The following is a 23,424-nucleotide window of genomic DNA, read 5'->3' on the forward strand; positions in this document are numbered from 1 at the left end:
ATCATTTGATGAAGGATAAAAACCTCTTCTCTTTCTTTTTAAAAAATAATTGATAAAATCATGAATACCAGCATTAACTCTAATCACTGAGTTAGTAAATATTGTTATGCCCTTATAAACCGATGGTTCAGATAAATATACTTCGATGTACTGGTAGAGAGCCCTGCTGCATTTGTCGAGATGAAATTAATTAACCTGGAAATCGATCGAACATACTTAGATACATATATACTCCCCTTCTTCTTCTTCTTCTTCTTCTTCTTATTCTTTTTGAAAGGCGCGCGCGATCAAAGATACATGTATATACGTACGTGTAGTGGTGAACTACATCCGTATATGTGAAGGTGAACGATCGCATAAATTAATATTCAGACCGGCCGGGTAGTGACGAACGAAAGACCCAAATACTGTAAGAGATAACATGTTTGTATTTGTACTGATATGTATATGGAGGAGGACTACATGCACATATTTGCACTGATAACATTTTGTGCTAATATATAGTATAGGTAGCAGGTCGACGGCCAGCAGTAATTAATTAACGTACGGTGTCTATAAATACTACTATATACGATGATACAGAGTATGGATTCGAATTAATACGTGGTAGTCATTCACGCATGATGGATGCATGATGATCCGATTACTAGTAAATTTCTCATTAATATAATTAATCGACTGAATTAGCTAACAAGTGAAGTGGTGGTGGTGGAGCAAGGTGTCGACGATGATCAGCAGCAGCAGCAGCAGCAGGCGCGGTAGTAGCGTCGTTAATAATGTCGCCGCCGGTGCCTTGTGTGTGTACGGCAGTCGGACTCACCACCAGCGGAATATTATCATTGCTTAAGATCATCATCTTGGATTCATCCTCCTCGTCCTCCAACTCCATGTCCAAGGCAGGGGAGCAGAGCAAGCCGCCGCCACCAGCAGCAGCAGCAGGAGGAGGATATAAATATTGGTCGTCGTAGTAGCCGGGATGATGAAGTAGAGGAGGCGGCCTGTGCAGGTGAAGCTGATGCTGCAGGGTGGTGGTGGTGGGCTTGTGAAACGCGCGGCACACCACCCAGCAGCTGCCGTCCGGCTGCTGATGGTGGGCGACGAGGCGGTACTCGTGGATGATCCAGTCGGTCTTGCAGCCGTTGGGCGCGCGGCCGCGGTAGAAGACGAGCGTCTTCCTCATGCCGATCACCGCCGGCGACGATGATGATCGAGAGGAGGAGAGCACCGGCTTGTCACGGCCCGTGGCCTTCCAGAAGCCCGCCGCCGTGGCGCGGTTGGTCCGCGTCCCCGTCCCTCGCGCGCTGGGGTACTTGCGGTCCTTGTAGCTGAAGAAGTAGCAGTAGTACTCCTGATCATGCTGCTGAGCTTGCAGCAGGTCCCATGGCTCGATGCTGTTAAGATCCACCTCCTGGATGATCCCGTCGTCCTGCTGCCCGACCACCTTCCGTGCCAGGTAGTAACCAACCAGTTCCTCCTCCGTCGGGTGGAACCTGAATCCCGGCGCCACACAACACCACTCCTCCTCCATCCTTCACTGTTCACTGGGATATTATATATATGCCACAACCCACAATAAGAAGAAGTAGGAAGTAGAAGAAGATGATACCAGCTTGCTAGTTAGCTACCTATGCATGGTATGGGTATTTATACTGGAATTAATCTTTGTTGGGAGCTGACGACATTGACATTTATACTGAAATTAATTAATCTTTCGGAGCCTGTCCATATATTCTGCTTTCGGTAAAGGAGATGACAGAAATAGACCATTCTTTTAAAAAAAAGTTTTAAATAAGATGGACGATTAAAGTTAAACACGGAAAATCATAGTTAAAATGGGATGGATGAAGCAATTGATTCTTCGTGAAACGGAAGGAAGGTATAGAGAGTTAGTGACAGACTGTGTAGTCCGAGGTATCTAGTCTGTGGGCCTTTCCATCGTCCGATGGGATTATTATTGGGCTGAAGGCCTAAAGTTACCATATGATATGGGATGGGCGCGGGCCCAATTAATAGCAGGTCTTGTCGTCTGGTATGCCTAATTTGTGGTGGATCGTGGACTCGTTCGTTGGTCTGAAATATCTCCATCCGAATCATCACCATCAGAAGAGGATTGGAAAAGGGAAGGATCCTGGATGGTTTGATTTGGCCATGTGCAACTGGAGCAGGAGCAGGAGCAGGAGCAGAAGCAAGCCGCATTAATTAATTAATCCTCTGAGCCTTGTCAATTCAATTGGCCGATTTGTAGTTGCCACCATCATCCTACCTACGAGCAGAGCAGAGCGCACCGATTCAGCGAGGAAAGGAAAGGAAGAGAAAAGCAAAGCGATCGATCGAGGAGGAATCCGAATACGATGGACGGTCGTCCCTTGCTTCCGAATGAGGAGGAGGAGGAGGCGCTCCCCGGCGTGTCCGACTTCCGCGGGCGCCCCGTTTACCGCGCCACCTCAGGCGGCTGGCGCTCCGCCCTCTTCGTCGCCGGTATGTATATGTATGCTGTTCATCATTTTAGTCCGGCGAGGCAGGATAGCTATAGTCTATAGATCGATCAGGCTAGCTAATTCATTCCATGGACAGTGTTGGAGTTGGCCGGCAGCTTCGCCTACTTCGGCGTGTCGGCGAACCTGATCACGTATCTGACGGGGCCGATGGGGCAATCCAACGCGTCGGCGGCGGCGGCGGTGAACGCCTGGTCGGGGGCGGCCTGCATGCTTCCTCTCCTCGGCGCCTTCCTCGCCGACTCCTTCCTCGGCCGCTACCCATCCATCCTCCTCGCCTGCACCCTTTACCTCCTGGTTCCAATTTTACCCCTTTTCTTCTTTTTCACTTATCATTTGCCTTGTTGTTATTACTCGTTTCTTTTACATTTCGCTACCTTAGTTATTAGTATTCTTGATGAATAATACTCCAATGGACTACTCTAATCAATGGAACGTAACAGCCTGTTGTCTGCCATGTGATACTTGTGCTACTAATACTCCTCCAACCACTACTAGGAGTATACTCCTACTCATTACTCAACCACCAGTATAGTAATATAGAACATACATACATACATACATACATACGCATATACTAGTAGAGACGTGCAGAGGCAAAACCTATGCAATATTCATCAATAAAATTTAAAATTATATAGAAACCTACTCAATCTATCCCATAAAAAACGAATATAGAATCTAGACATATGAATGTCCAGATTCATATCACATTCTATATTAAGTTTTTTTACGGGGACATTCTATATTAAGTTGATTTATTATATGACATATTTTAATACTACGAATCTAAACATATTAAACATATTAAGTTGATTTATTATGGACCGAGGAGTAAAGTAGAAGATTAGTATAGCAAATTAGAAGTAGATTAGAGACAACTTATCTATCCGGTCAAATATATTTTCGGACCGAAAAAGTAATTAATTACTAACCAGCACTGCACGCTACTCGTCCATTATTACCCTTAACCATAGTAAAAAAAAACTGGACCGGCCCGGTGGTTCGACCGGAAAAAACCTGAACCAGGGACCTCGCCGGTTCGGTTTGCTTCAAAGACCGTTCATGCAGTCAACCCGGTGAGAACCGGACGGCTTTTTGTCGAAAACCGGTGAACCGGCTGATTTTTGAACCGGCGGTTCGATTAGTGGGCCAAAGAGATAAGGCATGCGTAGGCCCAAAGTCATTAGCTGGTAAGGCCTAATACCTATTTATATTAGAAGAATATGTGAAAAAATATGCTCTGTGGGGGATCAAACCTGGTTGGCTTGGTTACAAACACTCACGCGTTACCATTGGACTACACTGCTACTTGTTTAGATGACCGAGTGAAATGATATATATGATAGTAACTAGTAGTCCGGTTCTGCAATTGACCCGGATGAACCGGCGGTTGGACCACTGACCCGGTGACCCAGCAGCCACGACGGTTCAAGTACCGGTTCGGTTTTTTCTACTATTATTATGCCCTTAACCTAGCTAGAGTATCTGATCTGCTCCCTCGTTTGGTCAATCCGATGATTTGACACTGACAGCAATCAAATTAAACACTGCCACTGGCACCATCACCATGCTCGTCCTTATCCTACTACTATTTCAATATACATACATGCTTAAAATAAACGGCAAAAATGATTTGATTGGTGAAAGATATACTTACAGTTCAAATTCAACTGTGAAATTACGTTATGTGGTACTAGTGTCGTTACACCTGAAAGCAAATTGAAAGTTGGATCGACATGAGTGCAGGGGTACGGCATGCTGACGGTGGCGTCGTCGGTGGTGGCGTCCAAGTCACAGGTGGGCATCTTGTACGTGTCGCTGTACCTGGTGGCCTTGGCACAGGGGTTCGACAAGCCATGCGGGCTGGCGTTGGGCGCGGAGCAGTTCGACCCGGAGCACCCCAGGGAGAGCGCCTCCCGCAGCTCACTCTTCAACTGGTGGTACTTCTCCATGGCCACCGGCATCACCGTCTCCATCGCCACCGTCAGCTACATCCAGGAGAACGTCAGCTGGGGCGTCGGCTTCGCCATCCCCTTCGCCGTCGTCTCCTGCGCCTTCCTCCTCTTCCTCCTCGCCACCCCCACCTACCGCCTCTCCTCCGCCGCCGCCAGCCCCTTGCTCTCGCTACGACACTACAAGCAGTCGTCGGAGGAGGCGCGCCGCATGCTGCGCCTGCTCCCCATATGGGCGACGTGCCTGGCGTACGGCGTGGCGTACGCGCAGATCATGACGTTGTTCAACAAGCAGGGCCGCACGCTGGACCGCCACATCGGCCACGCCGGACTGGAGCTCCCGCCCGCCGCGCTCCAGACGTTGGGGCCGGTCACCATCATGGTGTCCGTGCCCATCTACGACCGCGCGGTGGTGCCAATGCTGCGGCGCATGACGGGCAACCCGAGGGGGCTGACCACGCTGCAGCGCACGGGGACGGGCATGGCGCTGTCGCTGGCGGCGGTGGCGGTGGCGGCGGCGGTGGAGGGGCGTCGGCTGGAGACGGTGCGGGAGCAACGGCCGGCGATGAGCTGGGCGTGGCTGGTGCCGCAGTACGTGGCGATGGGGGTGGCGGACGTGCTGGCGGTGGTGGGGATGCAGGAGTTCTTCCACGGCGAGATGCCGGAGGGGATGCGCAGCCTGGGGCTGGCGCTCTACTACAGCGTCATGGGCATCGGCGGCTTCATCAGCAGCGCGCTCATATCGGCGCTGGATGGCATCACCAGGAGAGACGGCGGCGACGGGTGGTTCGCCGACGATCTCAACCGAGGCCACCTCGACTACTTCTACTGGCTGCTCGCCGGCGTCAGTGCCGCGGAGCTGGCAATGTTCCTCTGCTTCGCGCGCTCCTACGCCTACAGAAACGCCAACAAGGGGCCCCTGCTGCTTGTTGTACCATCTAATACTCCGGTTTCTCCTTGTACAAATCATCATCATGCATGATTATTATTATTCATACCACTAGTAAAATACTGTAATTAATACTCACGATACAATATGTATATATATTTTTTACATAATAAATAAATTATATTAAAACCGGCCTAATGTGAATATTGTATGGACAGAAAATTCTGAGATTGCGGTTTGATTGATTGCTTGATGATGCATCATGTAAATAACACATCCTCGATCGGAGTAACTACATTCTTCCATTCCGCACGGCAAATAAAGCAGTCGATCGATTGGGTACTCCAGTATCTTGATGAAGGATTCCTTCCATGACACTATAATCTAATCTAGGAGTAAACTGCTCTTGCCTCTTCTCCTACTCAAGTAGGAGTATATACGCGAGTACTTCTACTTCATGATTACTTTTGACTGATACTCTCTCTGATAGTCTGATACTTTACGGAGTGGAGTACAGGGAGGGGTAGAGGAAAGCTCTTTCTCTCCAAAAAAAAAAAAGGTCCCATCCCAATGTGATCCCCCCTGTACAGCCAGCTGAAAGAAAGAAAGAAAGAAAGAGAAGAAAAAAAAATTGAGATAGAAAGAAGAAGAGGAGATGACTGGATTGGAATGATAAAAAGTCCGGCGACTGAAAAAGAAAGGGATAAATCCCAGCGCCACACGCGCACTTTCTCCTCCTGCTTTCTCTCTACATGCTGCTCTGCTATGCAAGTCCGTCCGTACGTGTGCCGGCCGTTTGCGCGCATCTCCAACAATCTTGTCAAATTTGGCTCTAGAAATATCTACTTCATTTGGCTAGCTTATAAAAAAAAGACCACCTCTATATATTTGTCGATAAATTTTCTTCTAAAAATTTGATAGATGTAATTATAGTACAATTATAGTGTAATTACACTGTAACTTATATGTAATTATACTGTAACTTGCATGTAACTACAGTGTGACTTGTATATAAGTTTCATGTAATTTTGAATCTTTAGATCTATTACAAGATTTGTTTTGGTGAGGAAGAAAAATAAAATCACAGCACACACATATGTATAAGGATTTGTTCCCACAACCTCTATTTTACCGAAATAAAATATCACGGAGAGATTTTTGAAAGTTACATACAAGTTACATTATAGTTACAGTATAATTACATGTAAGTTACAGTGTAATTATACTACGATTGTATTGTAATTACATCTGTCAAATTTTTGGGAGAAAATTTATCGACAAATATATAGCAAAATCGATAAAAAAAATAAAGAGTTACATTTATCTTTCGCTCCAACAAACTCTAAAATACCCTCTCCAATCTAACAACAGATCTCATATGTCAGCCTGTATCTCTTCCTTACTCTCCTTCTATGTGCAACCCCTCCTCTCCCCTCCCTAGTCCCCACCCACCACCGCTAAGAGGCCGACATTGCCACCGACGCCAGCGGGGTGGCCTGAGGTGGTCAGCACCGGAGAGAGCGAGGTAGGCAGCATAGAAGAGAGCAACGATAGAGATTTTCTCTTGCCTTTTGGCCGACGACAGCGACGCTAGAGCTAGGCAGGAAGCAATCGCCAACCTTGAGATACGAGAGTGGTCGTCGGCCTTGACTCCCTCTGCTATGATGATATCACCCCACCGTCTCATGGATCTCACTTGCTTGAGCGACAGTGACAGGGAAAGAGGAGGCTGTGGGTTGAGTGGCAGGCCTCGGCATGGTTAGCGACTGCTGCTAGGCGCGACAGGGAAAGGGCGTCGTGGCAATGGAAGAAAGGGTGCGGTGATTTGTTTTTGGACGGCAACAGGTTACCTCGGGGAGAGGGGGGGCAACAACAATGGATGACAGACCCTCTCAGCGGCTTTGCGGATGGTGGGAAGTGCATTTGTCGGCACATATGCTCGTGAGGAGTCTAGGGATAGGAGAGGAAGCGCAGAAATGAGAGAGAGAGATAGGGGTACCGGTGTAGGGTACACGTTTGGCAAGCTAATTTGGCTATCCAAATTGGGCTACTGGATGAGTTTGGTTAGCCAGATAGCTTGGCCATTCGATCGGTAAGTTTGTTGTAAACCATATTTTCACTAAAATTGTCATTTTTTGGCTTAAGAGTCAAATAACAACTCTTTCAGAGATGTTCTTAGTCTTTATAAATTGATTTTTTGACGTGCAACTTTCTCGTTATCCATGAGTACGCTTCCCAAACTGCTAATCAGTGTGTTTCTTAAAAAATCTACATGAAAGTTATTTAAAAATATTTATTTCAAGTGTGTAATAGTTATATGGTTAATTATATGCTAATGACTCTGGTTTTCGCGTGCCGCGGAAATCCAACTCCATCGGTTTGAACGAACACACCATCGCATCTGCATACCCACCCCCAGTCTCCTTTTATTTGATTATGGTCTTATGGATTACTGCATAAACCTTTTCCAAGCTTCAATTTTTGCAAAAAATAGTTTTTATTATCATTTCTTAGAAAATTGTTTAAATTTGATTCACCGACTTTCTAATATTTGTGTTGCGTGCTCTGCTTCGTGGATCCAATTGGACAGCAGTCTGCGGGACTGTCACTACTACAATACCCATTTTTCCGGGTAGTTGGATATATTATCCCGTGCGGTCGCTCGGCCCGCCTGCAACCACTCGTCTGGGAAAATCGATATTTTTGCGTGCGGTCGGGTTATACGGACCGCACGGAATAATTGATTGTCCTGTGCGGTGTAATAAGGACGATCGCACGGGATAATAGGTTATCCCCTCAGCTAGCGTGTGCTAAGGCGACCGCACGGGATAATTCGTGCCGTCGCTCTAGCACATGCTAGCCGTCTGGTTTAACCTATTATCCCATGGGCCGGTATAATTTGACCACACGGGATAATAGATGAAAAATTAGCCGAAAATTGACCGAGCTCAGTTATAAACATCAAATTACATATAATGTATAGTGTTTGTAATATTACAAGTATCCCCCGCGACAAATAAACATTTTAGTCTATAGCATGTTCCCTCTCCCGCTCCATTAGGTTCTTGAATTTGGGATCCGTAGCAAGTTAGCTATGAGGATCATGGAACTCTCCTGGATAGTTGTAGGTGTCGCGACGAATGAACCGGCATAAGTCCGCGCATAAGTAGATAAGCGTTTTCTGATCGAACGGGCTTGCGTTATAAGGGATGCTCGGGAGCTATGGAAAGTAAAAAACAAATGATTTGTGTTACAATCAACTTAAATGAAATATTTGCAATATCTAAGGAGCATGAGGACTTACATCTGTAAACTCAGTTCTATATCTCCCACATACCCTTAGTTCTGTATCTCCCACAGACCCTAAGCATCTCGCACATGTAATAACCGCATAGGTTCGTCAAGCTCGGTTGCTTGTAACACTGTGTTATCCCGTGCGGCCCTAACCCCGGCGCCGGCCTTCGGCTCCACTTACGGCCCACCTGGAAGCTAACGGGGTCGACGTTCAGGAAAATCTCACGTGTAGTAGTAGTAGTAGTGTGTGTGTCTGTCAGTATTACGAGCAAAGCAAAGCAAAGCAAGAAAGCCTTTTGCCAAAAGAGAGGCTGCTTTTGCTCCGAGTTTCTTTTTGTTGCGTTGCTCTTGCAGAATTGCAGCGTGTACATACATGAACCCACCCACACACACACAGCGGAATATATAAAACCAACAGCATTGTCCAACAACACAGCGCGGCAGCAGGAGTATGAGAATAGATGGGTGGTGGACGTATGCTTGGACCCAATCATGCTGCGAAATTCGGCCATTTCCCTTTTCGCTTTCCTCTAATTATAATGCTATACATGCTGAGCCTGTCATATCATCAAGAATGAAAAGCATGCTGCATATGCAGTTGGTCCGGTCGGCCTCCCTGGCCAGCCAGCTACTACCCAGTACTCCAATCATCTCCATCGAGCTGGATATACACAGGCAACACCAATTATGTGCGTGCTCATCTTTAATATACTAATATTAGAGTATAATGTGTGTGTGGGCGTTTATCGGAGTCACACGTTGTGAATGTTTACGTTTATACTATGTTTTTGAGAAAAAACAAAATTAAGATACGTATATTAATACCACTATACCGATTTATCTTTTTTATGGGACTATTCTTGACCAACTTATACGAAGCTCTCTCTCTCAGTAGGGAGAATCAATATACAGTTTTATTATTTTCTTACTAACCACTACCAACTTAATTATTGGGCGTACAATTTGTAAATTTGTTTGAACCCATTAGATCAGTGCAATATTCATCTCAGTTAGAGAGAGCACCTTAATTAAGGCCGCATTCTTTCCATAGGTTCGTATGGAGATTTTAACGCATGCAGGATGAGAAGGCTTATTAGTATATGAATAATTAAAATTTAACTATTATAAGCTTCTATGCTATAACATTTAATAATTTGAAAAACATGCTAATGAAAAATAAGAAGTTGAAGTTTCGAGTTGAAGAAAATAACTAGGCTTTACTGTATACGTGCAATGAATCTTAACTTGTTTAAGTTCATTTTGTGAGAGGGCTCCACCCAGCTCTATTCCCAGTTTTGGTGGAGCTGAAACTGCTTGGCCTGTTTGGCACAACTCCAGCTCCAGCTCCATCCCTCCTGGAGCTAGAGCTCAGCCAAACAGTTTTAGCTCCACCAAAACTGGGAGTGGAGCTGGGTGGAGCTCTCTCACAAAATGAACTAGAGTTGTGGAGCTGGGTTCAGGCAGCTCCACAACTCCACTCCAGACTCAACTCCTGGAGTTAAATTTAGGAGCTGGAGCTGTACCAAACAGGCCCTTAGTGCCATCCTTAAAATTTTGGATTCAAAACTACCATCATCATATGTATCACTGATATGTGGTGCCATTGTGCAGTACTATGTGTCATGGATATGAAAGAAAAGAAGAGCAAATGAAAGACAACAAAGGAGGTCCATTATTATTTATTTCCACGCACATATATGGGTAGGTTGACAGAAATTAATAACAATGTTATTTTCATTCAATCGGGTTGATATTTTAGGGTGTGCATGCTTGTTCAATGCCTAATAAAGCAATAGAAAAAAAGGGTAATGCCAAAATACCCATAGGTTTGTTGGAAAAAATGGTCAGTACTAAAATGGCAAAGCAATAAAAAGCTTTGATTTGAACAAACTTAGCCAAAGTTTTGGCATAAAAATAAACAACCTAGTTTATAAATTTTTTTTGGAATTACCTTCTTTCTTGGAGTAACATTGAGAATGACCTTAATTCTCCAGCACGTATGGCATATATTGATAACAATTAAAATATGTGTATTTTGCAAAGCATCAACACTACGATGGTTAAGATGACATACTGATGAACCGATAAATCATTGGCCTCAGTTCATTTGAGTTTGTAATAAAGGATGCACACCCGTGGACGCGTGCGCGCATGGGTCTTCCATTTAATAGGAAAATAATATTTTCTTTTATTTCCATTTAACGTTTCCGTATAAAAGCCAATTATTGGAGAGTAAGGCTCCATTTTCGGTACTTTATTTACGTCGTGAAACAACCTTATTTATTATGGGCACGTTTTCTAAACTGTTCAATGGTAAATTGCACCTCAACCAAGCAAATCGAAAGTAGCCTAAGTAAATTTCTACACCATTAGTTTACATAATAAACCCCTAATCAAGGATGCTAAAATTAGAGAAAGAATCAGAAGATGAGAGATGGGGGGGGGGGGGTAAATGAAAAGGTAAAAGAAAAATGGAGTAGCAGATAAAATTGGAGGAGCAAACAGTAATACTAATAAGTAAGGGAAGGGAAATACTACTCCTCCAATTGATTGATTCCCTTTCTCCTCCGGAGTTGTCTTCTCCTCAGCCGCCGCCTCGCCCTCCTCTTCCTCTTCCTCTCGACTCGCAGCTTCGTCGGCGGCGATGGCGGCGGCGGCGGCGCTGTGGCAGCCGCAGGAGGAGGGCCTCCGCGAGATCTGCACCCTCCTCGACGCGCACATCTCCCCCAACTCCGACCAGGCTCGCATCTGGCAGCAGCTCCAGCACTACAGCCAGTTCCCTGACTTCAACAACTACTTGGTTTTCCTCCTCGCCCGCGGAGAGGTCATCCATCATCTACTCTACCTCTTCCCTTCCCCATCCCCAACTCCCCCCTCGCTAGGGTTTTCACCGATGCGAATATGCGATACCCCTGCCTCTAACGCTGCTGCAGGATTACTCTCGATCTGAATCGCGCCGCTTCTTCTTATCGTTTACTGTTTTTTTCCTGCTTGCCTTGCCCCCGTTTGACTGCTACATTAGAAGCTCCAATTGCTCGGTTGGTTGCTACATTAGAAGTTACTCGTGTTGTAGAATCGCCACTGCTGATTGGGTGGGATTTTCGATGCTCAGCTGCTGATACCACCTCTTCAATGGCGTGGTGTCTGTTCGTCGGAGATACTTCCACATGTTTCATCTTATCTACTGCGTTTGATTATAATTACATTGCCCATGCTTACAACTATGTTAGAAATTCATTTTGTTTCTTCTCACACAACCCTACATGCCCGTGCACACTCCTTCGCCTTCTTGTTTTAGCTGCTATGTCTCCATATACAAGGGTTTCAGTTTTCTTTAAGCAAATGAGCAGCAACTAAATCATGCGTTTATGTCACTGCGATGCCCCGTCTTGTCATACATGCTTTCTAAAGTACAACCTCCGAATTTTTAGATTACTCCTCACATTATTTGCTGTTGTGACAAGTCATAGGTCAGCCCGTAGCGCAACGTATTTGAAATGACCTCAGGTTTTAGTGAGGTTTACTTTTTATGGAACTAGGCAACATCACGTGAAAGCTTAAATATAGGGGTGGACACCTGTTAAAAACCAAATTGCTCCCTAATTAGATGTACAGATTGAATTGAAGCAATACTGTTGTTTTGGTTTAAGGTGTTCGTGCACCATACAGTAGTGCGGTCTTGATTCATCAATATCAATCAATAAATAATACATTCAATATGATTCTATATCCACTCCTTCCCTCTAGAAAATTACACATACAGTTGGGATGATATTTATCTAAACAATGGCAGCAAGGTAGGATGAAAATTTTTAAAATGTTTGTTTCTTTCTTTCAACCTTTGAAATACTATTTTTCGTTTTTATGGCCAACCAATGCTAGGAAACTGTAGACCTGATGCAGATTTAGCCTTGTAAGAACTCTGCAGATTATCAGCCTTGTTCTGGAATAAAATGTGTTCTTTAATCTTGATACGGTTATAACCCTATAACCTCCTAGTGTTTATGTCTTCTCTGACGTGTAGTCAAATCTCTTGCCAGGGAAAATCTTTTGAAGCCAGGCAAGCTGCTGGACTTCTGCTGAAAAACAACCTCCGAGCTACTTTCAGCTCCATGCCTCCTGCTTCCCAGCAGTACGTAAAGTCTGAGTTGTTGCCATGTATAGGGGCAACCAATAAGGCAATCAGATCCACAGTCGGAACAGTCATCAGTGTACTCTTTCAAATTGTTCGAGTTGCTGGATGGATCGAGTTGTTTCAAGCTCTACATCAATGCTTGGACAGTAATGATCTGGATCATATGGAAGGTGCTATGGATGCTATATACAAGGTAAACTTCTCTCTCATATTTTTGAGCCTGATCTGTGATTTTCACATAGAAGACTTCGAACAGTTGGTGTCTACGTGCTTAAGCAGTAACTCAGTAGCGAACCTGTAGCATGAATACTCTATGTGAACTTGAACATGATTTGCATGCTCAAAAACTTGTTTTTCTACAGATCTGTGAGGATGTTCCTGAGGAGCTTGATGTTGATGTTCCTGGTTTGCCTGAACGGCCAATCAATGTATTCATGCCAAGATTACTGCAGGTTTGTGTTACATCTATAACTATCAAACATGGTGTGTGTACTTTCATTTCCACAATCTGTAAAATCATAAATTCTATCTGTTTATGTGCACCATCTGAATGCTTATTCTCTTCACAACATGCATCTGTGGAGGTGTATACATGTTTGCACACTCTGGTCAACATGTTTGCAGCATTTGTTCTAACAGTCTGCTCAATTGATTTTTCAGTTTTTCCAATCAACACATGCAATCCTTAGAAAGCTAGCTCTGGGCTGTATTAATCAGTACATCGTGGTCATGCCAGCAGTAAGAATACCCCTCCTCTCTCTATGTCTTACCTTGCTTAACAATTTTTCTAATCATTTTCATTTATATGCAGGCTTTGTACATGTCGATGGATCAGTATCTTCAGGGTTTATTCAACCTTGCAAAGGATCCGTCAGCAGATGTTCGGAAACTGGTATTTCACCATAGAGAAATTACACTATGTTGCTATCCAACTACTTTCTTTTATGGAAATATAACCAAAATAATTATATTAGTGTATAGAAGTACACAATTTACAGAGCATCCCACAAGATCCACATTAAACCAAAATAAGATAAAACTCAGAACACTTTCTAGTTCCGGAATAACGAAAGCTTGATTATACCCCTTAAGAACAATGAGGCCTACCTAGATTTCCTTTCATCCTTTTATGAGTTCATTTTTCTAGCTGACCACTCCCTCCGGTTGCAAAAACATGTTGTTTTTGACGTTGACGTGGACATGGTCTTCAAAAATGCAATTTCGACAGATAAATTTCTACTGGGGATCATTTGAAAACCCTGATAAAACTATAACGCAGTGAAGGCTAATCCGAATATTTAAAAAGACATTGATGTTCAAAGTTTTAAAGTTTTACTTGAAACATGTCCAAAATTACATGTTTTTATGACAGGAGGGAGCACAGTGAGTATCTATAGATGCTCCTATGTACTATTCAGTTGCTCAGTTGCATGTTTTACCTTGATATAGTTCTGCTTCCTGTCTCTTTGATAGGTTTGCTCAGCCTGGGTTCAGCTTATTGAAGTAAGGCCATCAATTTTGGAGGTAACTAGCACATTGCCTGGGCATTTCAGCAATCTCAAATAAAATTACCATAAGTTCTATTTTTTTTAAAAAATAATAAATCCTAAGATCTAAATATTTCACACCAGATTAAATGCCACATACACACACATTTCACTTGCAGCTCATGCCCTGGTTTGTAGCCAGGCAATGAAATGTTTAATTTCCCTTGTGTTTATGTTTGTGCAGAAACTATCCAATATCTGTTGTTTTCTTTTTGTTTGTTTTTAATCACAATACTTTTGATGCCCTGCTGCAAGGTTTACTTTGCACTGATTTTTGTTATTTTTTCATTAAGTAGTCCGTGAAGTTACCCTATTGAGCTCAGATTTCATGCTATTCATTTTTTTAAGAAATAAACAACTGTCGTTGACTAGGGTTGCTTGTTTATCTCTGGGGTTGTTGATCTTCATTTGTAGATTTTTCAATTGCTTATATCTTGTGTTATGCTGGATCTAACATTGGATAGTAAACTGCAGCCTCATTTGAAAAATGTTACCGAATTGATGCTGCAAGCTAATAAAGATTCAGATGATGAAGTTGCTCTCGAGGCTTGTGAATTCTGGTATGTCCCCTGTAAACATGGTAATCCAGCATGCATATCAAAACTATATTGTGTCCATATCTATGTGTCAACTACTTGTTCTTATTCTTAAAATTTCAGTAGTTCGTTATGCTCACATTTTATTAGGCGTCATCCATCTGATTTTAAATAAACTATCATCAGCTGCGATATAGGCAGTAGTTTCTTTTATGTTGATTAATGCTTTATTGAAGTTGTAACTATGGTGCATATCTAGGTCGGCATACTGTGATGTCAGCATGCCTCCTGAGGGGTTGAGAGAGTTCTTGCCACGCTTAATCCCAGTAACTGTCCCTTTCCCTCTTTATAATTAGTTCTGATGCATTTGAGAGCTGGTCACAGTTTCTTTACATATTTTGCTTGCATTCATTTGTAGACACTCTTATCAAACATGAGCTATTCTGATGATGACGAATCACTTGCTGATGCTGAGGTGGTAAATTTTCTTTATATCTCGCATATTTCACTGGTGGGTTATTGGTGATAGTGACTTGCTCTGATATATATTATATGTTATCAGGAGGACGAATCGTTTCCAGACAGGGATCAGGTTGGTTAAATCTTCTGTAACGATAAAGTTCTCAGTGAATGTCCTAGATTAACCTTGCAGTCCTGTAGTTTTGTTCTGGAACTGGTGTATCAGAGGTTTTGCTACCTTTTATGTTTTTTGAAATTAGTTACTACCAGCTTGCGTTGTCTATTGCTCCTTTATTAGGTTGGGCAACCCTAAAATTTATAAAAGATATGGAAAGTGACTGTATGTTTTACAGCTATATGCTCTCTGCTTTTATTTCTTTATAAACAAGAAAGGCATTGTATAACAGGACTTGAAGCCCCGGTTCCATGCCTCTCGACTACATGGATCTGAAACCGGAGAAGACGATGTGAGTCCAGAAATGTTATTTGTTTTTAAAAAGCTTAATGACTTCCACCAACTTAAACTGTCGAGATGAAGATAACATTGTTTTGTTGTCGTATGGACAGGATGATGATGATGCTGTAAATGTTTGGAATTTGAGGAAATGTAGTGCTGCTGGCCTGGATGTCCTTTCTAATGTTTTCGGTGATGACATTCTTCCTACTTTAATGCCTTTGATACAGGTAAGTTGTACTTTTGGTTTTGTATTTATTATGGCTAGCATATTTATCAAGATTGATATTGTGATGCATTAGCCCCTGAGCTGCTACTCAAATTCTAGGTATATTTGGCATTGCTCTGATCTGAATTTGCAAATTGTAGAGTTTGATCTTGAACACACCTTGTCAGCTGGGCACTTCCAATCTTTTTTTTCCTTCGAAACTGGTGTGATGATTCCTGATTAGTTGGTAACATATGAACTAGCAGTTTCTGGTTCGTTACAGTAGCTGCATCATCATATGTTTTGTAGAAGCTGATAAACCATAATGCTTAAGTTTATATGTCAATCTCAAAAAATGGCTTTAGGCTTCAAATAATAATCAATGTTCCAAGGTGAACTACGTTTTTTTTTGCCAACTTATTGCTTTATTCCTGTACTTTTTTGGGGCGAGTTACCTTTGTGAAGGCTGTTGATGTAATATGGCTTTTTTTTTTTATAAAATGAATGAACTCTGTTGTGGTTCGCCAAGTTAAGGGATTTGGGACTTTCTAACTTCCTTTGTAAAGAGATGAATTATACCGTGTTTTTGTCAATTACTTAGAAACCTGTTTGTAGGAGTTCAATATTGAAGCATTATTGTAGAACCCTATCCACAGCATTATTGGGTTGTTGGCCAAGTGTTTATATGTTCCGATGCTGTGTGCTGTTTCTGACCTTGAATGATTTGGATAAACATACACCTTTTTCTGTATTTTGCAGCAAAATCTGGCTCGAACTGACGATGATGCGTGGAAGGAGAGGGAAGCTGCTGTTTTGTCTATTGGTGCTATAGCGGAGGGATGCATTACTGGGCTATATCCCCATCTTCCGCAGGTATTTTTATCAATTAACTATTGCTGTATTTAATTCCTTGAACTTCATTAGGAAAAGAGTAGCATGTGTGTATTGAGACTCACTTTTGATTTCTTCATCTGTCTATTCTGCTTCCCTTCTCATTGTGAATTGTACCTATCCTAACATGTTCTATTCATTTGCAGATTGTTGCTTTTCTTATTCCACTTCTTGACGATAAATTTCCTCTTATACGGAGTATTACTTGTTGGACCCTCTCCCGATATAGTAAATTCATTGTACAGGTAATATGAGCATTCCTAAGTGTTGAATCTACCATCTTCTATACTGGAAGATTTTTGTTTTCCTTCAAAAGCTAACCCCACACCACACACACCCCACCCCCTTTTTGTATTATGCATTTAAAGTAGGTACATGACAATGTGGACTTTGGCTTTTTTTTTTTTGTTCAGCGTGCTGTGTTTGCCTTTTAAACATCAGTTGGCAGACTACTCATTTTTTCATTCCTAACGACATGCATTTTGTACTATTTGGGTTTTTTTTTCTGGTGGTGGTGGTGGTGGGGGGGGGGGGTCCAAAGGTTCGCTGTGTTCATATAATGCTCTATGAACTGGACTTGCTCTTTATTTATCTATATGCAATCCATAGATGATTCTTAACTTATCGTGCATCCTTTTTTGCTGATGCAGAGCCTAGAGCATCCCAATGGTCGTGAACAATTTGATAAAATCCTCTTAGGTTTATTAAGGAGGGTTTTGGATACTAACAAAAGAGTGCAGGAGGCGGCGTGTTCGGCATTTGCAACGCTTGAAGAGGTTATCTACTTGATCTTTGAACCATTTCTGTTTGAGATTTTCTGTATAATTATTATATATTTTCTTCTGTTTTCAGGAGGCTGCTGAAGAGTTAGTACCACACTTGGGAATTATTTTGCAGCACCTTATGTGTGCCTATGGAAAATACCAGGTTCTTTGTAATTTAAAGTCATAATTTTCAATTGCATTGAACAATGCAATCCAACAAGTGCTTCCTAAGGCCTCATTAGTTTTAACTCTACGTGTTGCTTCATGAGCAGAGACGAAACCTTCGAATACTCTATGATGCTCTCGGCACTCTTGCTGATGCTGTTGGAGCTGAGCTTAACCAGGTGCAAAGCATTTTGATGAATATCTCTCTTGTTTGTTCTTTTCTATTAACAAGCAATTATGTCTCTTTGTTTGTCTGATTCCTTTTGTGTGTTGATTCCTTCTACTTATAACTAACTACTTTTAATATGCTGCGCAGGCAAAATATCTAGATATATTTATGCCACCACTAATCACAAAATGGCAGCAACTTGCCAACTCTGATAAAGATTTATTCCCACTGCTCGAATGCTTTACATCTATCGCTCAGGTACTTACAGTTTTTGTCTGTGCTTACCTTCTCTAGTTTGAACATGCTAAATTTGATTTGAAGGTCCCTTCATACCCATTTTAGAGCATCTTTTGCGATATTCGTGGTTATAATCTCCAGACAGTATGTTAAATGTTCTTGATGAAAATTTGGTCCATTTTGTCTTGTGTTAACTTAAGATTTTAATTTGCAGTAACAATAGAGAAAACAAGTTAGAATAGAAACTGACTCTTCAAATCGTGATCCACCATGAGTTTCTTACCTCAATACTTTACTCAAATATTTAACCAATAATGCAATTAGGATAGAAGCTGACTCTTCAAATCGTGATCCACCATGAGTTTCTTACCTCATCAATACTTAACTCAAATATTTAACCAATAATGCAAGTAAAGATGTCTGAAACATACTGATATGTCAATCAGGGCTGGCATCAACATGATCAGGATTTATTTATTTATTTATTTATTTATTTATTTCAGGCCCTGGGACCAGGATTTTCACAGTTTGCTGAGCCAGTATTTCAGAGATGCATCAATCTTATCCAATCTCAGCACCTGGCAAAGGTCTGTGAAATCTTTTTTCCCTCTTATATTAAAATACAGTTTCTTTGCTTCTCACATAAGCATAGCTATCTGCAGTATCTTTTTTTAGTTATACTTATGGATTTTAGTTGATTGGTCCACTGATCCTCTCTATTTCAAGTATTCTACCTCCTTAGAATTCAATTTTTTTTAGGTGTGGTATTTATTGATCTTTAGCCTTGTTCAGTTAATCTCCGAGAGGGAGGGATTGGAGGGGATTTAAGGGAAATAATTCTACACCACAATAGCCTCCAAATCCCCCTCAATCCCCTTATGAGAGGGATTAACCGAACAAGGCCTCTTAGTGGAACTGAAACTTGACTGACTATTCTTCAATACAAAACACAATTACACACCTTCTAACAGTAGCATTGCACTGGACATATCCACTTTGATTTGGAGGGCCAGTCAATAACGCTAACGAAATTATTTAGTTGTAGAACTAACTGGGAACTTTCTGTTACAACTGAATCTTAATGATAGGAAAAAATGAGATCATTGCCACTCTAATCTTAAGGATATGATGCTGGATCTTTCCTATCCAAGCAGCTAACTCTATTTTTCTGGCATGTGACTACAGTCCACAGATCGGTTAGCATCAAATGCTTAATGGTCTCCTTCGTTATTTTAGTGGAAGATAAATTAATAGCTGATATCAAGTTGGTTATTTCCAACCCAAGTAATAAACCTATTAATTTGTAGCTGTTTATTACTAATCGGTAAATCTAATAAATAATGCATCTATCATTTTTATGGTCTTGAAACTTGAAAGCCACATTAAAGGTTAAACCACATTAAGGTTGCTTCCCATCACTTACATGCCCTGCAAGAATAATGACTGTACACGTTAATGTAATTATATTTTTACATATTCTATTATGAAAGAACAGACCTAGATCAGATTAGGGATACAATCAAAATATACAGGAATAATGACTGTACACATTAATGTAATTATATTAGTACATATTCTATTATGAAAGAACAGACCTAGATCGGATTAGGGATACAATCAAAATATACAGGAATAATGACTGTACACATTAATGTAATTATATTTTTTACATATTCTATTTTGAAAGAACAAACCTAGAGATAGGATTAGGGATACAATCAAAATAGAAGAATATCAGGAGACAGGACTTGTCACCTTATTGGGGTTGTCGCTGTTCCTCTCAATTCCACAAAAAGTCAATTCAATCGGCATTGATCTTCACTGGAATCTGGATGCTGCTGACTCCATCTGCATCAAAGAAACTTATACGGGATCACTTTTTCTACATGCAGGTTGATCCTGCTGCAGCTGGTGCATTATATGATAAGGAATTCATTGTGTGTGCATTGGATCTGTTGTCAGGACTTGCAGAAGGACTTGGCGCTGGTATTGAAAGCCTGGTAAATTCAACTATATGGCCAATGATATTTCCTTTTTTTTGTTAATTACTCTTTGTTCCCTTACCTATCGACCTCAGTAATCTGTAGGAGATCCATACCTTTTCCAAGCCCTACTCTTTCTTTATGCACATAGATTATGTGACGAATTTCTTGGAATAGAATTACACTAAGGGGTTAGACCATATGAGCGGAGCAGACAAACCAACCTGTTTCATTGGTGCATGACATTAAAGTAGACATTCTGCCTCTGTTAATAAATGATAGTTTTTGGGGTGCACAATGAGTATATCAACAGGGAAGAATGGAGACTGTTTATGGATGTTCCAGGCTGAAGTTTCACAGAAGCTGTTAGACTTGTGGATCCCCATCACCCTTTTCTCTCTAGGAGCTAGTTGCACATGTCTAGCTTGAAGTGATAGACAACATGTGGGTAATATTTGGTCCTTTCCTGTATTGGCTATACTGATTAATAGATGAAAGAAAAGGTAGGGTTACAAATACTAAGACATGCTTCTCCAAAAAAAGAGGATCCAAGTTCTGTAGGTTGTCCATAATATGTTAGAATGTGAGCTGCAATAAGGTACATGTCGGTACATAGTTGAGATGATGGTTATCAAACAAAGTGACTGGGAAATTGGTCTTGACGCTACTAACTATGGTTTAGGCCCTCTTTGTTTATAGGCTTATAAGCCAAAAAGTCTAAGCCTAAACAAACATGTAGCTTTTCCGTTTGGCTTTTTTAAAAGTCAATCGGTTATAAACCATATAAACTGAAAAGTCGGCTTAAAAGCCTAAACCCAACCAAAGAGGGCATTAGTTGAATGAAAACTTGGGGGTTTCAGAAAAGATTGTGCTTCATACTGCCTTTTCTTTATTATTTGTAAGACACTTCAAAGTGTGATGTGTGTAGCTCTTCGATATCTGTGTAAGCCATCTTCATTTTGTTTTAGGTTTCACAAAGCAGTTTGAGAGATATTCTTTTGCAATGTTGTATGGATGAAGCAGCGGATGTTCGACAGAGTGCTCTCGCCCTCCTGGGGGACCTTTCTAGGGTTCGCTGCAGACCACCAAAGTCCACCTTTTATTGTTTTAAGTTGCTTTGTAGCCAATAAAAAAAATAACAACTATTCATGTAGGTTTGCCCTATACATCTGCATCCCCGCCTTCAAGAATTCCTTAATGTTGCTGCGAAGCAACTGGTAAGTATTTTCTATCTGGTATAGTATAACATCTCGGATTCACTCCTCACATTATGTTGTTGCTGCAGAACCCGCAATGTGTGAAGGAGGCTGTGTCAGTGGCTAACAACGCCTGTTGGGCAATTGGAGAATTAGCAATCAAGGTTTTGTACCACTTTTGCAACCCTAGTTTTTTTTATTTCAAAAGATATTGCAACCCTAGATTGATACACATAGATGTTTCCTTTCTTTTCTGAGCAACTAGTACCATACCTGTTTCCCAGGATATACCTTAAACCTTTGTTACTGCTTCTACTGCCAATCACATTTGCCACATGGCAACTTTGACACTAAACTTGGCCAGCAACATGCACTCCTAGTTTATTTCTGTGCCTATGACGTGCTAGTACTCATTGGTATTTTGTAAAATTGTTGTGGGTATGTCTAACTGATTATTCCTTTCCAGATTGGCAAAGAAATTTCACCTGTGGTTATCACTGTTGTTTCTTGCTTGGTGCCTATTTTAAAATCTCCTGAGGTAATTGCATTTTAAGTTGTTCTCATCACGTCTTTTACTCGAGTGAGCATTTCAGCTAAATGCCTCGTGTGTCCTGACATACTATTACAGGGCTTGAATAAGTCACTTCTCGAAAATAGCGCAATCACTCTTGGGAGGCTTTGCTGGGTCTGTCCAGACATTGTGGCCCCCCACATGGACCATTTCATGCAAGCCTGGTGCAATGCCTTGTGCATGTAAGTGTCTGTCCTTTAAGCTCTCTGGTGCCCTTTTATGGATCTAATTTTCGTCATGTACAGGATACGAGATGATTTTGAGAAAGAGGATGCATTCCATGGTCTATGTGCAATGGTACATCCACGCTTTTGCTTACTGTTACAATTTACAAAGCTGTCTGACTTACACAAAATACTGTCATTCTATACTAGGTAGCAGCAAACCCAACTGGAGCTGTGGGTTCACTAACTTTTATCTGCCAGGCCTGTGCAAGTTGGAACGTGAGATTCCTGTCATATTAGACATGCTTTCTGCACCAGTATTCTGCACCGAAGCTCACGATATTTGTTTATACAGGAGATAAAGAGTGAAGGTTTACACAATGAAGTGTGCCAGATTTTGAATGGATACAAGCAGGTATATATTTTTTTTTCTTAGGGCGGGTAAAACGATTCCTCATTGCGGTTCTGTATCGGTACCGTACATGCAACAAACTAACAAAAAACATTTTCCATAGATGCTCGGAAGTGGGGGTTGGGAACAGTGCATGTCCACCCTAGAGCCAGCGGTCGTTCAGAGATTAGGCAGATACGGAGTATGAGGATACCGACGGAATTTGTTTTGGTTGTCTATTCTTTACTATACGTTGGGACGGAAGCAAAGAGAAGAAAGGGAACTCATCGTGCAGCGCCAGTGTGTGATTTTTATGATGTGATGGATTCTGGCCGGTTAGTTTTGTATGCTCCACTGCTAGTGATATATTGGTTCGCACAGGACTGCTGTCTGAGAGCATCATGTGCGTTGTCCTCAGCACAAGTGAGTGGTAAGAAAGAATTACCACGACAGACAGAATGAAGGCTAGTACCTTCCCTTTTGGTTTATTGAGTCGATTGGGTCGAAGAGCTGTGCTTGATTGTAGGTTCTATTGTACTGGTCAGTTCAGTGGACTCGGTTCTGTTTTTTTGTCACTCCACTGGCACTGGCACTGGCACCCCAGCAGCAACATAGAGTTGTTGGAAAGGTTTTGTAGCGTGTATTTTATGGGTCCAAGAGTTTAGGTGTAGGGTCTTCTCTCTTTTATTTTATTTTTTTTCCTTTTGTGCTCGACAGGGTTGTATTGATTCATTCCCCAATAAAAAAAAAGTATTGAACAAACATTGAGACTGAAACAAAAGGAAGATTGAACAAGCTTTGAGCCTGATGTTCAAGGTGAGTTGAGAGGGTATATGGTAAAAGAAAATACTCCTGATCATCCAAGCCTGAGATTCGTAGGCCTATGTAGCGGCATATCGCTTACTCCTAACGTCTGGGTAGT

At 41.9% G+C, this 23,424-nt stretch overlaps 3 protein-coding genes across 3 annotated transcripts; 2 read left to right on the forward strand and 1 right to left on the reverse strand.

Moving 5' to 3' along the window:
- Window positions 1–412: 412 nt before the first annotated feature.
- Window positions 413–1,634, reverse strand: LOC107277687 (NAC domain-containing protein 105). Its single transcript, XM_015779824.3, has one exon. It carries the CDS (start codon window positions 1,526–1,528, stop codon window positions 671–673), a length of 858 nt encoding a protein of 285 aa, XP_015635310.2. The 5' UTR covers window positions 1,529–1,634; the 3' UTR covers window positions 413–670.
- Window positions 1,635–2,097: 463 nt separating this feature from the next.
- LOC4337504 (protein NRT1/ PTR FAMILY 5.10) lies at window positions 2,098–5,537 on the forward strand. Its single transcript, XM_015778095.3, has 3 exons — window positions 2,098–2,478; window positions 2,575–2,792; window positions 4,245–5,537. The coding sequence occupies exons 1-3, from the start codon at window positions 2,352–2,354 to the stop codon at window positions 5,430–5,432; spliced, it is 1,533 nt and encodes a 510-aa protein (XP_015633581.1). The 5' UTR covers window positions 2,098–2,351; the 3' UTR covers window positions 5,433–5,537.
- Window positions 5,538–11,150: 5,613 nt separating this feature from the next.
- On the forward strand, window positions 11,151–23,322 carry LOC4337505 (transportin-1-like). The gene is made up of 29 exons (NM_001420025.1): window positions 11,151–11,457; window positions 12,674–12,961; window positions 13,131–13,220; window positions 13,429–13,506; window positions 13,580–13,660; window positions 14,242–14,292; window positions 14,790–14,875; window positions 15,111–15,177; window positions 15,270–15,326; window positions 15,414–15,443; window positions 15,718–15,777; window positions 15,878–15,994; window positions 16,732–16,845; window positions 17,010–17,108; window positions 17,514–17,639; window positions 17,716–17,790; window positions 17,900–17,971; window positions 18,109–18,219; window positions 18,702–18,785; window positions 20,091–20,198; window positions 21,149–21,250; window positions 21,335–21,397; window positions 21,466–21,540; window positions 21,843–21,914; window positions 22,005–22,129; window positions 22,193–22,244; window positions 22,322–22,390; window positions 22,467–22,526; window positions 22,627–23,322. The coding sequence occupies exons 1-29, from the start codon at window positions 11,278–11,280 to the stop codon at window positions 22,708–22,710; spliced, it is 2,676 nt and encodes an 891-aa protein (NP_001406954.1). The 5' UTR covers window positions 11,151–11,277; the 3' UTR covers window positions 22,711–23,322.
- Window positions 23,323–23,424: the final 102 nt, after the last annotated feature.

This window comes from Oryza sativa, chromosome 4 (genome assembly GCF_034140825.1).
Source record: "Oryza sativa Japonica Group chromosome 4, ASM3414082v1".
NCBI classification, from domain to species: domain Eukaryota; kingdom Viridiplantae; phylum Streptophyta; class Magnoliopsida; order Poales; family Poaceae; genus Oryza; species Oryza sativa.

What these genes read in the sequence shown, in the direction of transcription:
- LOC4337504 (XM_015778095.3), top strand. Translation starts at nt 2,352, where the DNA reads ATGGACGGTCGTCCCTTGCTTCCGAATGAGGAGGAGGAGGAGGCGCTC. An exon ending in CTCCGCCCTCTTCGTCGCCG is followed by an intron (nt 2,479 to 2,574) that starts GTATGTATATGT and finishes TTCCATGGACAG; the next exon opens with TGTTGGAGTTGGCCGGCAGC. An exon ending in CCTGCACCCTTTACCTCCTG is followed by an intron (nt 2,793 to 4,244) that starts GTTCCAATTTTA and finishes ACATGAGTGCAG; the next exon opens with GGGTACGGCATGCTGACGGT.
- LOC107277687 (XM_015779824.3), bottom strand. Translation starts at nt 1,528, where the DNA reads ATGGAGGAGGAGTGGTGTTGTGTGGCGCCGGGATTCAGGTTCCACCCG.
- LOC4337505 (NM_001420025.1), top strand. Translation starts at nt 11,278, where the DNA reads ATGGCGGCGGCGGCGGCGCTGTGGCAGCCGCAGGAGGAGGGCCTCCGC. An exon ending in CTGAAACCGGAGAAGACGAT is followed by an intron (nt 15,778 to 15,877) that starts GTGAGTCCAGAA and finishes TCGTATGGACAG; the next exon opens with GATGATGATGATGCTGTAAA. An exon ending in GTGCCTATGGAAAATACCAG is followed by an intron (nt 17,791 to 17,899) that starts GTTCTTTGTAAT and finishes CTTCATGAGCAG; the next exon opens with AGACGAAACCTTCGAATACT.